Source organism: Ochotona curzoniae, unplaced genomic scaffold (genome assembly GCF_017591425.1).
Source record: "Ochotona curzoniae isolate NIBS_2020 unplaced genomic scaffold, NIBS_Ocur_1.0 contig_2294, whole genome shotgun sequence".
NCBI lineage: Eukaryota > Metazoa > Chordata > Mammalia > Lagomorpha > Ochotonidae > Ochotona > Ochotona curzoniae.
The window spans coordinates 4879704-4894565 of record NW_024465405.1 but is presented as its reverse complement, the minus strand read 5'-3'; the positions used below and the strand labels follow the sequence as shown (position 1 = coordinate 4894565).

At 48.0% G+C, this 14862-nt stretch overlaps 1 protein-coding gene across 1 annotated transcript in view; it reads right to left on the bottom strand.

The window, feature by feature from the left end:
- The window catches only part of RBM44 (RNA binding motif protein 44), a 39670-nt gene that overhangs the window by 3416 nt on the left and 21392 nt on the right, over positions 1–14862 (bottom strand). The window contains exons 9-13 of the mRNA XM_040972434.1: positions 14575–14674; positions 13133–13261; positions 7483–7562; positions 7315–7385; positions 5404–5689 (exon numbers count right to left, since the gene is read on the bottom strand). Coding sequence (XP_040828368.1) covers positions 5404–5689; positions 7315–7385; positions 7483–7562; positions 13133–13261; positions 14575–14674 — 666 coding nt within the window. The remainder of the gene's footprint in view (positions 1–5403; positions 5690–7314; positions 7386–7482; positions 7563–13132; positions 13262–14574; positions 14675–14862) is intronic.

Here is a 14862-nt window from a genome sequence, read left to right as displayed (position 1 = left end):
GTGTCTTCTTTTGCTCTTGGTCATTGTACTTCTGGTTAGCAGAGTCTTCTCCTTGGGGCAGTTTCTAAGCTGTGTCACCCACAGGTCTACAATTCAATTTTACTTATTGCAGTTGGTACAAGGTTCTTTGTAGTCACCTGTGCCACTCCCTTCAGCAAGTTCCATGTATGGGTTCTTATGTTAGATTTCCACCATGGTCTTTGTAGTCTCAGCTCCTGGTTCACCAGTCTCCACCTCTTGTGAAACTGTGCTGAGGCTGCACTGTTGTCTCTGCAACCTTTCTCCCACTTCCAGTTGAAGCAGGGCCCCGGATTGTGGAGACACCGCGTATCCTATATTGCTAGGTTGCTGGTGGCACTGATCTTGCCAGAACCTGCTGGACATTTAGTCTGGGTGCCACACAGACCTATTTTGACCGGTATGATGCCACAGTAATATTTTCCTGTGGTACCAGCGCAATCCACTGAACTCAGTGAGTTCTCGTGAGCTCAGCATATGTTGTACACTGTTGTCCCCTGCGGACACATTTTGTACACTTTTGCCATAGTGTACAAAATGGCTCCTGACCTACCACTGCTAGAGCTCTTGATCTGCTGTCCGTCAGGTCTAAGGGCTACCCAGACCTGCCCCGGGTCGAACCTGTAGGAATATGCCACTGCTCCGTTCCCCGAGTCTGAAATGAGTTCACTCCCAGCTCAGCGCATGCTCAGTCTTTTCTCTTGCCTTTGCCACCTTAGGCAAAATGGGCGCATAATTTGGCTCTAGGCAGCTGACTGGGCTGCAAAATCCTCCCTGTTCTTACACTCTCTGGGATCTGCTGCTCTGTCTCTGCTCCTGGTCAAATCAAATGGACCAGCAGGAGGACAGTTCTTTGTCTGGGTTCACCTTCCAAACTCCCAGTGAAAGTCCCTTCCCTCCTGGTTGCTGGTGGAATTATGGCTGCTGATGGAGGTCAGATTGCCATTAGCTGAATGCTGCTGGAGTATCAGTCACTGCAACACCACACCATTGTTTTCGCTGCTTTCCCGCGTCTGTCAGTCTCCAGGTTCCCCTCTGCTGTTGTTCTGTCCTCTTCTATTATCCTGGAATGTTTCCCGGAATATTTCTCTTCCGGCCTCATCCTGATTAAATGTTTCTCCGTCCATTTAAACGTGTCCTTACCCTATTCCGCCGTCTTTATTCTCAAGAATAGTCAGAATTAAGCAAAACAAGCCAAACGGGAAGAGAGCAAGCAGAGGAAAGGCGGGCGCAGAGCTGAGGAGGGGAGAAGCTCGCAGGGCCACAGCGCTTCTGGGAGGCCGGTGCTGCGCTCTGTCCCTGCTCCTGGGATTAACCGAGTGTTACTCAGATGGAAAAATTCCAACATCAGCACAGTGACACGTGAGAACCTGAAGCAGTTACTTGGACCAGGATAAGCTGGCCTATGAACTGAGCTTCTCGGGCGGAACTCTGCCCTTGGGAAGTTAAAATACAGGACAAGTTAGAAATGAAAGATCAAGAGAAAATCTGTGCGGCTGCCATGGCAGCACATCGGGCTATGCCAGTGTTCCTGACTCTGGCATCCCATATAAAGTGCTGGCTCAATTCTATTTTTAAAAAGAAAACTGGGCCTGCTGCGGTAGCCTAGTGGCTAGATCCTCCCCTTGCTCGCTCTCGGATCCCATGTGGGACCAGTTAGTGTCCCAGCTACTCCACTTCCCATCCAGCTTCTTACATGTGGATTGCAAAAGCAGCAGAGGATGGGCCAAAGCCTTGGAACCCTGCACCTGCATGGAAGACCTGGAAGAGGCTCCTGGCTCCTGGCTCAGCTCAGCTCTGGCTACGGCAGCCACTTAGGGAGTGGATCAGTGGATGGAGGATCTTTCTCTGTCTCTCCTTCTCTCTGAAAATCTAACTTTCCAATAAAAATAATAAATAAACCTTAAGAAAAGAGAAAAACCTTTTTGTACACTGATTTGAAAGACACAGAGAGAGAAGCAGTGTTGTGTGTGTGGGTTCGCTGTGCAAACGGCTTCAGCAGCTGAAGCTGGGTCGGGGGAAGGCTGGGAGTCAGGAACTGTGCTGGGTCTACCACTCGGGTGACCCAAGCCCTCGGGCACCTTCGGGCTGCCTTCCCAGGCCCTGGAAGTTTAGGGTGATGGAACAGCTTTAACCCGGCGTGCCACGGTGCCTGCCCCTCAGAGAACAGGTGCAGGAGCAGGAGGCTCAGTGCTCGACTACGAGCAGGGAGAGGCCTGCACTGGACGCTGACGGCTTAGAGAAGGAACGTGACTAAACAGCCCTGGGGGCACTGTGGGGAGGACATGGCTACAAGCTCCCCTCGCAAGGCAACCTGCAGCTTCAGTTATTAAATAAACTCATATTCTCTCAGCTCTTATTTCAGGGGAATTAGGTTGATCTGTAGATTCAGAGTAATTCAAATAAAATTCTAAGCAGGATTCTTTTTTGGGTCTAAACAAGTTGAAGTATAACATTTAAACATAAAAGGTGGGGCCGGCATTGTGGTGTTGCGGGTGAAGCCCCCCGAGAGGTTTGCATCCCACCTGGCAACTGGGTCCCATCTGGCTGCTGCACCTTAGTTCCCTGCCTACAGCCCGGGGAAAGCAACAGAAAATGGCCCGACGCCTAGGCAGCCATCACCCTTGTGGGAGACCTGAAGAAACTGCCTTCAGCCTGGCCTAGCCCCGCCACTTCGGCTCTCCAAGGAGTGAATCAGAGGATGAAAGATCTTTCTCTCTGTGTGTGTACAATTCTGCCTTCCAAATAAAATTAAATAAATCTCAAAAATGTATACCAAAAATCAGAGAGACCAGAACAGCCAGAACAATGTTGATAAAGAACACGGCGGATGCCTTCCACCTCATCCTAAGACTTCCTCTGCAGTAACGACCAGGACTGCATGGACATGCAGAAGGACAGATAAACAGACCCCGAGACCCCACGGACACGGTCAGTGCAGCCACCTGGACCCCATGGACACGGTCAGTGCAGCCACCTGCAGCAGCCTGGACCCCACAGACACGGTCAGTGGAGCCACCTGGATCCCATGGACACGGTCAGTAAAGCCACCTGCTACATCCCAGGACCCCACGGACACGGTCAGTAGAGCCACCTGGACCCCATGGACACGGTCAGTGCAGCCACCTGCAGCAGCCTGGACCCCACAGACACGGTCAGTGCAGCCACCTGGACCCCACGAACACAGCCATTGGAGCCACCTGCTACATCCCAGGACCCCACAGACACAGCCAGTGGAACCATCTGCTACAACCAGGACCCCACAGACATGGTTAGTGGAGCCACCTGGATCCCACGGACACAGTCAGTGCAGCCACCTGCTACATCCCAGGACCCCATGGACACAGTCAGTAGAGCCACCTGGACCCCACGAACACAGCCATTGGAGCCACCTGGACCCCACAGACATGGCCAGTGGAGCCACCTGCTACAGCCTGATCCCCACGGACACAGTCAATGGAGCCACCTGCAGCAGCAGCCTGGGACCCCACGGACACGGTGAGTGAAGACACCTGGGCCCCATGGACATGGTCAGTGCAGCCACCTGCAGCAGCCTGGGACCCCACGGACACGGCCAGTGGAGCCATCTGCTGTAGCCTGGGACCCCATGGACATGGTCAGTGGTTCCTGACCAAAGCACAATGCACTTCAGTGTCAACAGGGCGGCCTCTTCTTCAGTGATACAGAAACAATCCAGAGGAAACACAGAGACATTGAAGCAAACAACTCAGAGACAACAGGCAGGAATGGACTGGAGCCTCAGTAACGGGCAGCGTCTGGCGCAGCGTTCAGGGTCACTCCCCACCGGAGCACCCAGGCTCTGGTTCCAGCTAGCCCAGCCTCAGTCGTCACAGGCACCTGGGGCATGAACTAGCAGGTGGGAACATTGTCTCTGAACTAAACACTTAAAACTCATTGTTACTCTGAGTTATTCAAAGATTTATTAGCAATATCACTACAATCTTAAGTTATAAAGAAAAAGTGATGTTATATCATTAAAGTTAAAAATTCCTGGGGTAGGTATGTAGCATGTAAGTCAGGATGCCATCTGCTGTAAGCCATGGCACTGCATTCCAGGCTGGGCACCTGGTCACGTCACAGCCGCCCTGCTGCTGCTCCAGGTGACAGGCCAGGCTGAGTGCCTGGTCACGTCACAGCCGCCCTGCTGCTGCTCCAGGTGACAGCTCAGGTTGGGTACCTGGTCACGTCACAGCCACCCTGCTGCTGCTCCAGGTGACAGGCCAGGCGGCAGATCAGCCTCCTGGCTGCTTGTTCTGCTCTAGCCTAGCCCTGGGTGCTGTTAGCATCTGGGAAAAGAAGTAGAAGATGGAAAATTGACAGACCACTCTCCTACTCTGCCTTTCAAATAAATCAAAACAAAAACTCCAGCTTTGAGAAAGGTACAAGCTGAGAAAAGCCATGCGGAGACCACATATTTTCTGATAAAGAAATCATTATCTGAAAAAATGTTTAATTTCAGTAATTATAAAGAAATGGAAAAAGGGACAAAATATGAACAGGTGACATGCTAACACACACAAAAGCAAGCGAGCCAGAGCAAGGGCTGCATGGGGCATGTAGGCAAGGAGACGAGGCTGACCACGACAGAGGCTGTGGGACACAGAACTGCTGGACCTTGGTTGTGGTGGTGGCTACTGCCTATATGCACTTGTTGGAGACACCCAACAGAATATTTTTTGCATTAAATTTTCAGGAGCCGTGTGGAATCCGAGGTAATCACTGGGCATTTTGCTGAGCACTGGGGTGAGAGTGAACAAGACTAACTACTTTTTACCAAGTGTTTAACGTCACTGAATTGAACTCGAAGGCATACGGATGCTAACAAATTTTTAAAATATATATTTATTTTTATTGGAAAGGCAGATATATAGAGAGGAAGAGAAACAAAGAGGAAGCTCTTCCGTCTGATGCTTCACGCCCCAAGTGACCACAATGGCCAGCGCTGCACCAATCCAAAGCCAAGAGCCTCTTCTGGGTCTCCCACGCGGGTGCAGGGTCCCAAGGCTTTGGGCTGTCCTTGACTGCTTTCCCAGGCCACAAGCAGGGAGCTGGACGGGAAGTGGAGCTGCCAGGATATGAGCCAGCGCCCTTATGAGATCCTGGCGCGTTCAAGGTGCCAAGCCCTGGTGCTAACACTCTGGTGACAAGCTGTGAAAGACAGTGACACGTCCCTTCCCCCTTATGGAGCACTGCTCTGCAAAGGACTGGTAAAGGAGGCGTCCCTGTCAGCTAGACCCATACAGACCTGGAGGTCTTCACCCCATCATCCTGGAGCAACTGGAGGTGTGTAAACAACCAGTCAGAGTGAGGATCCACAGTGGGATCACTTACTGCACAAAGCAACCTAGCAACAGGAGCACTCACCTGGGCCAGAGGGCAGCACTCGCTGTCCGGCTCGGCTCCCGTCGGCCGCGGCCTGCTTCTGGGCAGGCTGGAGGCACAGGGCACTGAACCAACTCCTCCGTTGGGATTTTTCTCTGAACTCGTCAAGCTGACTCTGTCCCCATGCTGGGAGGACAGTGGGGACGTGGGATCCCCGGGAGTTTTGACAAGCCGCACACTGACGAATTTGCCATTTATTTCCGTCCCGTTCATTTCCTTCACAGCCATCTTGGCATCATTGTTTTTCTTAAAAGCCAGAGATGCATATCTGCAATCAAAAGCAGAAAATCAACCAGCTCTTCGTGAACACATTCAAATTACTTCACACTAAATTTTGTAATTACTGGCTAAAATATCACAGGAGTATCTACTCTTAAAAATTAAAAAGGTTATTTTTACTAAGAAGCTTTAGGAAAATTAAAGCTAAACTAAACATAGGAAATAAGAGCTAGTACATATCTATGATTATTTAATAATCTCTTCAGTTTGTTTCTCAAGGCAGAGAAGGAGCAGGTGCAGAGTTGGGGAGGAGAGATGCTGTTCCTACTGCCTGGATGGCCGCAGTGGCTGGGCATCTGGAGCCCAGACCATGTCCCCACAGGAGGCGGGGACCTGCCACCTGCGCAGCCCACAGGAAGCACAAGTCCGGAGCGGGGGACATAAACCCAGCGACTCCCCTTGGAGTGCAGTTGCTCCTTGGCACTGCGATTCCTGGGCCAAACGCCTGTCCCGACTTCCCTTCACTCGCCCATCGGCAATGTTGAGCACATAGCCCTACAAAGGCCAGTGGGCTAGACGACTAGCTAGCTCCACAAACACTTAAAATGCATTCCTTTACACAAACGTGTATACTCCAAAGGACTAAATGTGAAAAGCAAATTTTAAGAACATACAGCATAACAGTATGCTGTTTTTATAACTTATAACAAGAAAACATTGACCAAGACCAAAGTTTGACTTTTAACCAAAAAACTGAGTTGGGCAAGAATTACTCTACAAACCACCAGTGCTAGACAGCTGAAGCGCATTTCCAAACAAACCATCACAGTTTCCTTGTATTTTATACTTCTAAATTTCCACATGGAATGTGCAACACTTCAGCAAGAAAAGAAGTTTCTAAGACAACCTTTCACATCAGGTAATGCTCCTGGGGCTGTAACGCTGCTTTAATATAGCTGAACCCGTCAATCTCACATAAAAAAACAAATAAAACAGTGATCAAAACTTGAGAGTAATAAAAACAAATACCTATTTATAACATATTCCAATACCAATGACAATTAGGGCTATTTAAAAAAAAAAAAACGTTTTACTGGAATGGGGAGGGAGAGAGGGAGGGGTCCTGGTGTCCCCATTTGCTGCCGCCAGGGTATGTATTAACATGCAGAGAAAGGCGAGTGGTCAGGACTCAGAACAGGTGCAAGTGAGACGGGAGGCCCATGCACCGAGGTCTGCGCACAGCTGTCGCTTTTAATGATATGGAAGTGCTGGCATTTTCACAACAGGATCGCCCTTGCTGTTTGATACTTTTGGATGAGCTGGCAATGTCAGCAAATCAGAAGTGACTATAAATGCTGCCACGAAACACTGAAAGCCAACCACTAACCAATAATTAAATGCCATGTTCAGGACCCAGCCCTGAAGGAGCGGGGAACGAGCCAGCCACTTGCGCAGGAGCCCACCCTCTGAACTGGCACACCCCACTCACTTCCCCTATGAAGTGATCTGTAATAAGTACCCAGCATGTCCTCACTATACCAGTAAGTTACAGCACCAGTTCCTGACTGTTCCCTGCCTGGCGGAGCGGCCCTGACGTGGGGGGCTAACACAGCCCCCGGCCCGCCACCCGACGCACACAGCGGGAGGCACACTTACGGAGCTTGGGATGCATACCTGTAATCAGAAGAGTCATCAATTGAAATTTCAGAAACTTGGTACTTCTGGAAATAAGACCTTAAATCAGCCTAAATGAAGACAAAGAAATGCTTGGAAAGGTTAGAAAAAGTAATAAGACAATTTTAATATTTAAAAATGAAGCTGAACAGAGGGACCCTGGCCTACCTCAGAGACTGAAGGGCAGAGACCTCCGACGTGTATTAGAAAACCTCTGTCTCTCCCAGCTGGCTCAGCAGCCTTCATTTCTGCTTACACAAATGCATAATACACAACATACATGGTCATAATTCTACACATTTTAGGGGAACGTGACAAGTATCATACATTCATTTTATTCAATCATGGCAAATCTTACTACAGTGATTACACTAAACACCAAGAGCCTGGAAGTTTTAGGATTTTTGCATTTTGGGCCTGGCATGGTAGCCTAATAATTAAAAGTCCCTGCTTTGCATGTGCCAGGATCCCATATGCGTGCCAGTTCCCATCCAGCAGCCCACTTTGCACCCTGCTCCCTGCTTGTGGCCCGGGAAGGCAGTAGAAGTTGGATCAAGGCCTTGGGACCCTGCACCCGTATGGGAGACCCAGAAGAGGCTCCTGGCTCCTGGCTTCGGATCGGCTCAGCTCTGGCCATTGCAGCCATTTGGGGAGTGAATCAGTGGATAGAAGATCTTCTTCTTTGTCTCTCCTTCTCTGTATATCTGACTTTCCAATAACAATAAATAAATCAAGACTTTTGGATCTTAATCATTTCATCTTGAAGAGGTTGACATTCAGTCTTTTTTTCCTTTAGGTTTATTTATTTTTATTGGAAAGGCAGATATATAGAGAGGAAGAGAAACAAAGAGGAAGCTCTTCCGTCTGATGCTTCATGCCCCAAGTGACCACAATGGCCAGCGCTGCACCAATCCAAAGCCAGGAGGCGGGAACTTCTTCTGGGTCTCCCACACAGGTGCAGGGTCCCAAGGCTTTGGGCCATCCTTGACTGCTTTCCCAGGCCACAAGCAGGGAGCTGGATGGGAAGTGGAGTAGCTGAGATTAGAACCGGTGCCCACATGGGATCTTGGAGCGTTTAAGGCGAGGACTTTAGCCGCTAGGCCACTGCTCTGGGCCTGATATTCAGTCTTCTAATGGATGCACAAATGCTTGCCCACAATTTCTTTTGGCTCAAACATACATCACGAGGCCTGCCAGAGCTGAGGCAGCCACCCCACTGTCTGAGAAGTACCACCCAGAACATGGGTGCCCAGAGGAAGAGGCAGCACCCAAGTCCCAGTGGCAACGCTAGCCAAAGCTCAGAGTCCGAGAGCTTTCTTTACCCCTTTCCCTGCTGGGAACACACACCGAGAAAACCTTCACACCAGGCCGCTCGCAGTGTGTCAGAAGTGTGTGTGAGGATGGTATGCTCATGTGCGCACAGGCGGGACGACCTGGCTTACACAGCACAACTTGGGAAACCACAATGCTAGGGCGACAGATACATGTTCCTTAGTGTTTATAAAAAGTCGTATAATGAGAAAGGTACAGTGTGAGAGAGAGAGCACACAAGCACACTTCCTTTCACTGGTTCATTCCCCAAGCAGCTGTAACTGCAAGGGCTGGCCAGGCCCGTCCGAGAGCCTGCAACTCCACCTGGGTCTCCCACATGGCCGCGGGCCCCAGCGTCCAGGCACAGCAACAGAGACGGACTGGAAGGGGAGCACTGGGCCTGAAACCAGGGCTGTATGAGCTGGCCGCACCACAGGTGGGGCTTCACCGGCGGCTGCACAGCTCTGGTCCTACAGATACATACTCTTTCTTACTTGTTAAAACAAACAAAACAAAACATTTTCCTGAAGACAAAACTTTTGTGAAGAGAAGCTAACCTAAAATTAGAAGGCATCCACTGAATAGAATTCCAATTATTACATAATTCTATACCTAGTACACATGGAGGGGTGGAAATGGATGGATAAAAATTGATCCGATGTAGTCTCTGTGTAAGTTCTGCTCATATGTTTCATCATTCTGCTAAACAACAGCGGAGCAGCTTCACAGTGGTGAATGCTTCTCGCGGCCAGGCGCGCACGCAGCAGCACGCCCCTCATCCAGGTCCTTCCCCCACGCACCCCACCCCGAGGCCGCGGGGCTCTGCTGGCTCATGAGGACGTGGACGCCTCAGGAGTTCAGGCCCAAGTCTGAGCAGTGGCAGCACAGCTCAGGCAAAGCCCTGCATCTCCAGGGAAGAACACTCATTTACTAGCATTCTGACTGGAACATATTCTATAGAAAAAACAATGAAATGATAGCTTCTATTTTTACACCAGAGTGAGGAAGGAGTAAAAAATGACATTGCATGAGGCGAAACCCACGCGGCTTTCCATGTGCATCTTGAAGACTCCTCGGATGCTTGGTTTTCAAATATTTTTGCACCAAAATAAAACCTTTAATTCCAGTTCCCATCAACTTTTTGAAGTAGCTTCCTAGCTAACACAGGGATAACAGGAAGCCATGCAACCCACCTGCTACCTCTTCCTTCACTAGTTCAACAGAGTACCTGCTAATCCCTCGGGGACTGGACACTGTACCCGGTCCTAAAGACAGGCAGTGCATAAAAACTGTGCACACTAAATCCTGACCCCACTGAGCCACCACTTGGGTGCAGGAGAACAATCCAGAGATAAAGTCAGGGCCCAGCACAGTAGCCTCGGGGCTAGTCTTCGCTTTGGATGCACCAGGATCCCATTGGGGGCTGGTTCATGTCCCAGCTGCCCCGCTTCCCATCCAGCTCCCTGCTTGTGGCCTGGGAAAGCAGTAAAGGATGGCTCAAAGCCTTAGGACCCTGCACCTATATGAGAGACCTGGACAAAGCTCCTGGCTTTTGATCAGCTCAGCTCTAGCCGCTGCAGCCACTTGGGGAGTGAACCATTGGATGGAAGATCTTTCTCTCTGTCTCTCCTTCTCTATGTATATATGACTTTCCAATAAAAAATTAAAATAAACAAATCATTTTTTAAAAGATAGAGATGAAGTCAGTAAAATATGCAGCATGAAGTGATATGGAAAAAATATTCCTGGAAAAAATATGACAAAAAATGATGTAACAATATTTATTTCAAATTCTATTTATGTGAAATATATCTTATAGAAACACACAAAAAATAGCATTAGCAATGTAGCTCAACAGACTAATTCTCCACCCTGTGGTGCCAGCATCCCAGATGGGTTCCACTTCTGATCCAGCTCCCTGCTCATGGCCTGGGAAAGTGACAGAGGATAGTCCAAGTCCTTTGGGAGTCCAGAAGAAGCTCCTGGCTCCTGGCTGCAGCTCAGATCTTGTAGCGGCTTCGGGAGTGAACCAGCAAATAGAAGACCTTCTCTCTATCTTGCCCTTTCATGTAAACCTAACTCTCAGATACAAATAAAAAAATTTAAAAAGCACATAAAAGAATGGTCAGTAAAATACTCATAGGTTATACAAACGTGGAGATACTTCAAATAATTTAGATTTTTGTATTTTCTACTTTACTTAAACTGTCTGTCCTGCTGGTCCATTTGATTTGACCAGGAGCAGAGACAGAGCAGCAGATCTCAGATGGCTTGTGCAAGAACAGGGTGGATTTTATAGCCCAGTCAGCCCCCTAGAGCCGAACTGGGCGCCATTTTGCATAAGGAGGCAAGGGCAAGGGAAAGGATTGAGCATGTGCTAAGCTGGGGGTGAGCTCATTTCTGACTCGGGAAACTGCAACAACATGGCATTCTACAGGTTCCACCCGGGGCAGGTCTGGGTAGATCTCGGATCTGAAGGCCAGCAGATCAAGAAGTGTAGGCCAAAAAAAGTATTCAAGAATTGAAAGACACTATTAAGAGGCCAAATATAAGAGTTATGGGAGTCCCAGAAGGTGCAGAAAGAGAAGCTGAGTTTGCAAATGTATTTAATGAAATAATCCAAGGAAAATTTCCCTAACCTGGAGAAAGAATTGGAAAGGAATATCCAGGTGGGGCACAGAACTCCCAACAGGCTTGATCAAAAGTGATCTTCACCACAGCATATGATAATCAAGCTCTCTCCAGTCAAACATGAGGAAAAGATCCTTAAATGTGCACGTGAAAAAAACCCAACTGACATATAAAGAAAGGCCAATTAAACTCACAGGAGATCTCTCACAGGAAACTCTACAATCAAGAAGAGAATGGAGTGATATATTCCAGATTCTAAAAGAAAAAAATTGTCGGCCCAGGATAACATATCCAGCAAAGCTTTCTTTTGTCTTTGAAAATGAAATAAAATCTTCCACAGTAAAGAAAAGTTAAAAGCATATGCCTCTTCCAAGCCTGCCCTACAAATGATACTTCAAGATGTTCTCTTGACAGAGAAGAGGAACAGCACCCACCAAAACCAAAGGCAAATTGGGAAGAATATCCCAGTAGAATGACAACAGAAGACTAAATCAATGAACAACCCATTCCTAAAATTACAGGACCAAAGTACCACCCATGTATATTTAACTCTGAATGTAAATGGCTTAAGCTCAATCAAACATCATAGATTAGTAGACTGGATTAAAAACAAAACCCATCTGTTTAGTGTCTGGTGGAGACACACTCCAACAAAGATCAGCGGAAACTACATCACATGGGTTTTGTTGTTTTCTGTTGGTTTCATCTCTTTAAACTTCTTCTGATTAAACACTTTCTTCTGATTAAATCATTCAATGGCGTGTAGATCATGCAGTGGCATCATTTTCTTCAAGAAGGTTCTTGATTTTCACTTCTTCAGCTACACATTAGACATTTAGTAGCATGTTATTTAACTTCACGGTGTTGTTAATTTCTTTTTTCTCCCTGATGTTGATTTTGTTTTGTGGCTTTTCATTTAAGGGGATGTATAGTAGCTGTGTAATGGAGACTGTCATATGTAGTCATGTTACTCAACTTCATGGCATTGTAAATTCTGATTTTTCTTTCTATTGTTGATTTTGTATCATGACTTTTCATTTAAGGGGATGTACAGTAGCTGTGAAATGGAGACTAACATCCAGATGTGAGGATGCAGTGTAGTATGCATTTCTGCTTCCAAAGCTGGACTTACAATGAAACTGTTTAGTATATCTTGACAATAGTATGCTGGACTCTCTGCCATTGTCCATGTCTGCAGTGATGAACATATGACTGAGTATGAAGAACTATATGTTAGTAATGATATAGGGGAACTTGAGGGGGGAGGTCTTTGGGGAGGGGATAAGGGAATATGGAACTGTATCATAAAATGACAGTAATAATAATAAAATGTAAAACAAATCTTAAAATAAATAAATAAATAAATTTCATGCTAACAGCCAAAAAAAAGAAAAGAAAAGAAATGACAGATCCACATAAGCACGGATTCCAAAGGGAATTCTGTATCAGCATTGAGGGCTGTGTACGGATGAGCGGATCCTGAAATGGGTCCCAGAGCAGGAAACACAGGCAGCAATTACTGGAACCCGCCTGGCTGGCACAGTGCGCCGGGCAGGGAAGGTGGCTGGCACACACACACAGTGCTTGGCAGGCAGAGGGAGAGGAGGGCCTGCAGGACTTGCTGCCTGCCTCCCGCAGGGGAGGGACTGCCAGGCCGCCACCTGCTGACTGAATCCTCCAGGTAAGTGGGAGAAAAGCGAGCATTCAGTGCTGGTTTTCTCTTCAAAAGCTTAGGCTCAACTGGCCAATTTTCTTGTTTTGTATTTATAAAGAAAAGCTATAAACAGGAAAAATATTACAACAGCTCAGTTCCTCCAAGCAACACACAATGGGAAAGTGCTTTTTGCAAGCTGGTAACCCCCGCCCCAGAACCAACCAGGTGTGCCCTCCGGAGCCCCCTGCTCAGGGTCCACTTGGCTGCCTCGTGTTCCTGAGGGGTCCACTCCCGTCAGGTTCTCTCGGGCATCAAACCAGCTGTCACCCATTTCTCGGTAATGTCTGCAGTCTAAAAGATTGAAGACAAAGAGGAGTTACTTATAATATTTAAGCTACTCCGGTAAGCTAGAATGAATTATGTCTGAACCACTTGATCGATATTAACAAAATACAATCAACGCAGAGCTTGTCTCTGAAGGCATTTTCACCAGTCCTTGAAACAGAAATTCTTCTCGGTCTAAGGGACTTGTGCCCTTTAATAAGACCTGTAACTCACTAGAAAGTTTACTTCTTTGATTACTGAATTGCTCGTTACTGAAGAAAAGACACTATTACTCTATACAAATGCAGTGAACATCTTCAAAGGGATTGAAGAGCTGCACTGGGCCACACTGTGGCATGGGGTTAAAGCTGCTGCCTGCAGTGCCAGCCTCCCATAGAGGCACCAGTCCACAACCTGGCTGCTCCACCTTCACCCAGCATCCCTTACGGGTGCCAGTCCACGTCCTGGCTGCCCCACCTTCAGTCCAGCTCCCTGCTCCTGGCTCTGACTCTGGCTTCAACCTGGCCCAGCCCTGCTCACTGGGCCATCCAAGGAATGAATCAGTGGGTGGAAGATCTCTCCCTCTGTGTAATTCTTCCAAATAAGTAAATGTTCTTTTATTTTTAAGGAATTACTGTATCTTTATTTCATTGATGACTTCTTTAATACTTTTGCATTGAGGGAAAAAGAGAAAAATATACACAATTTATAGACATACAGGTTATATGCAACAGACTTTTACATATTGGAAATGAGTGGAAGTATAAAGGTCGGTATTATAGCATGAGATTATCAGCTCTATGACTTTAAAGATGTCCAACACATAACCCAGGAATACACTTAATTGTGATCCCAAGAATGCCTTTCATCTGTGGGCTGGACATTTGGGAACGTGCTGAGGATACCCCATGGGTGCCACCCTGCAGTGCCTGGTTCAGGGCCTAGCTCTGCCTTGATGCCAGCGTCCTGCTGATGTGCACACTGGGAGGAGTGCTCAGGATTGAGTCCTACTGCTCCCAGGAGAGAATGAAATTGGGTCCCTGGGTGCTGTCCCTGGCTACTGCCCAGGACCTGTCTCGGCCCTGGCTGTCCCTGGCAGCTGGCCAGAACCTAGCTCAGCTCCAGCTGTCCCCAGTTGTCCCTGGCTGCTGGCCAGGACCCGGCTCAGCCCCGGCTGTCCCTGGCTACTGGAGGTATTTGGGGAGTGAAATAGAGCATTGATGTCTGCTGTTCAAGTAAGAACAGATGAAAAAACCATTTGAATTCCCTCCCCGCATGAAAGTTTATACGCATATTTACTTTGATTTAATGAGTTAACTGCACTGATTTTTGGTACTGACCTTCATCATCAAGTTTCAACTGACTAAATTCTACATTTATATCACCAGTTTCTAAACCATCTTTATTGGGTGATGTGTCTTGTTCAGCCAGTAAGGTCACCTGAGGAATAAAATAACAGAATAACCATAAGGACACACATTGCATAGACGACCAGGACTGAACCCTGCCCGCCCAGGCTAGACACAGCATGAGCATGGACCACCAGGAATGGGCTGTGCCCGCCCAGGCCAGCGCACGGCATGGCCATGGACAACCAGGACCAGGACTGAACTGTGCCCACCCAGGCC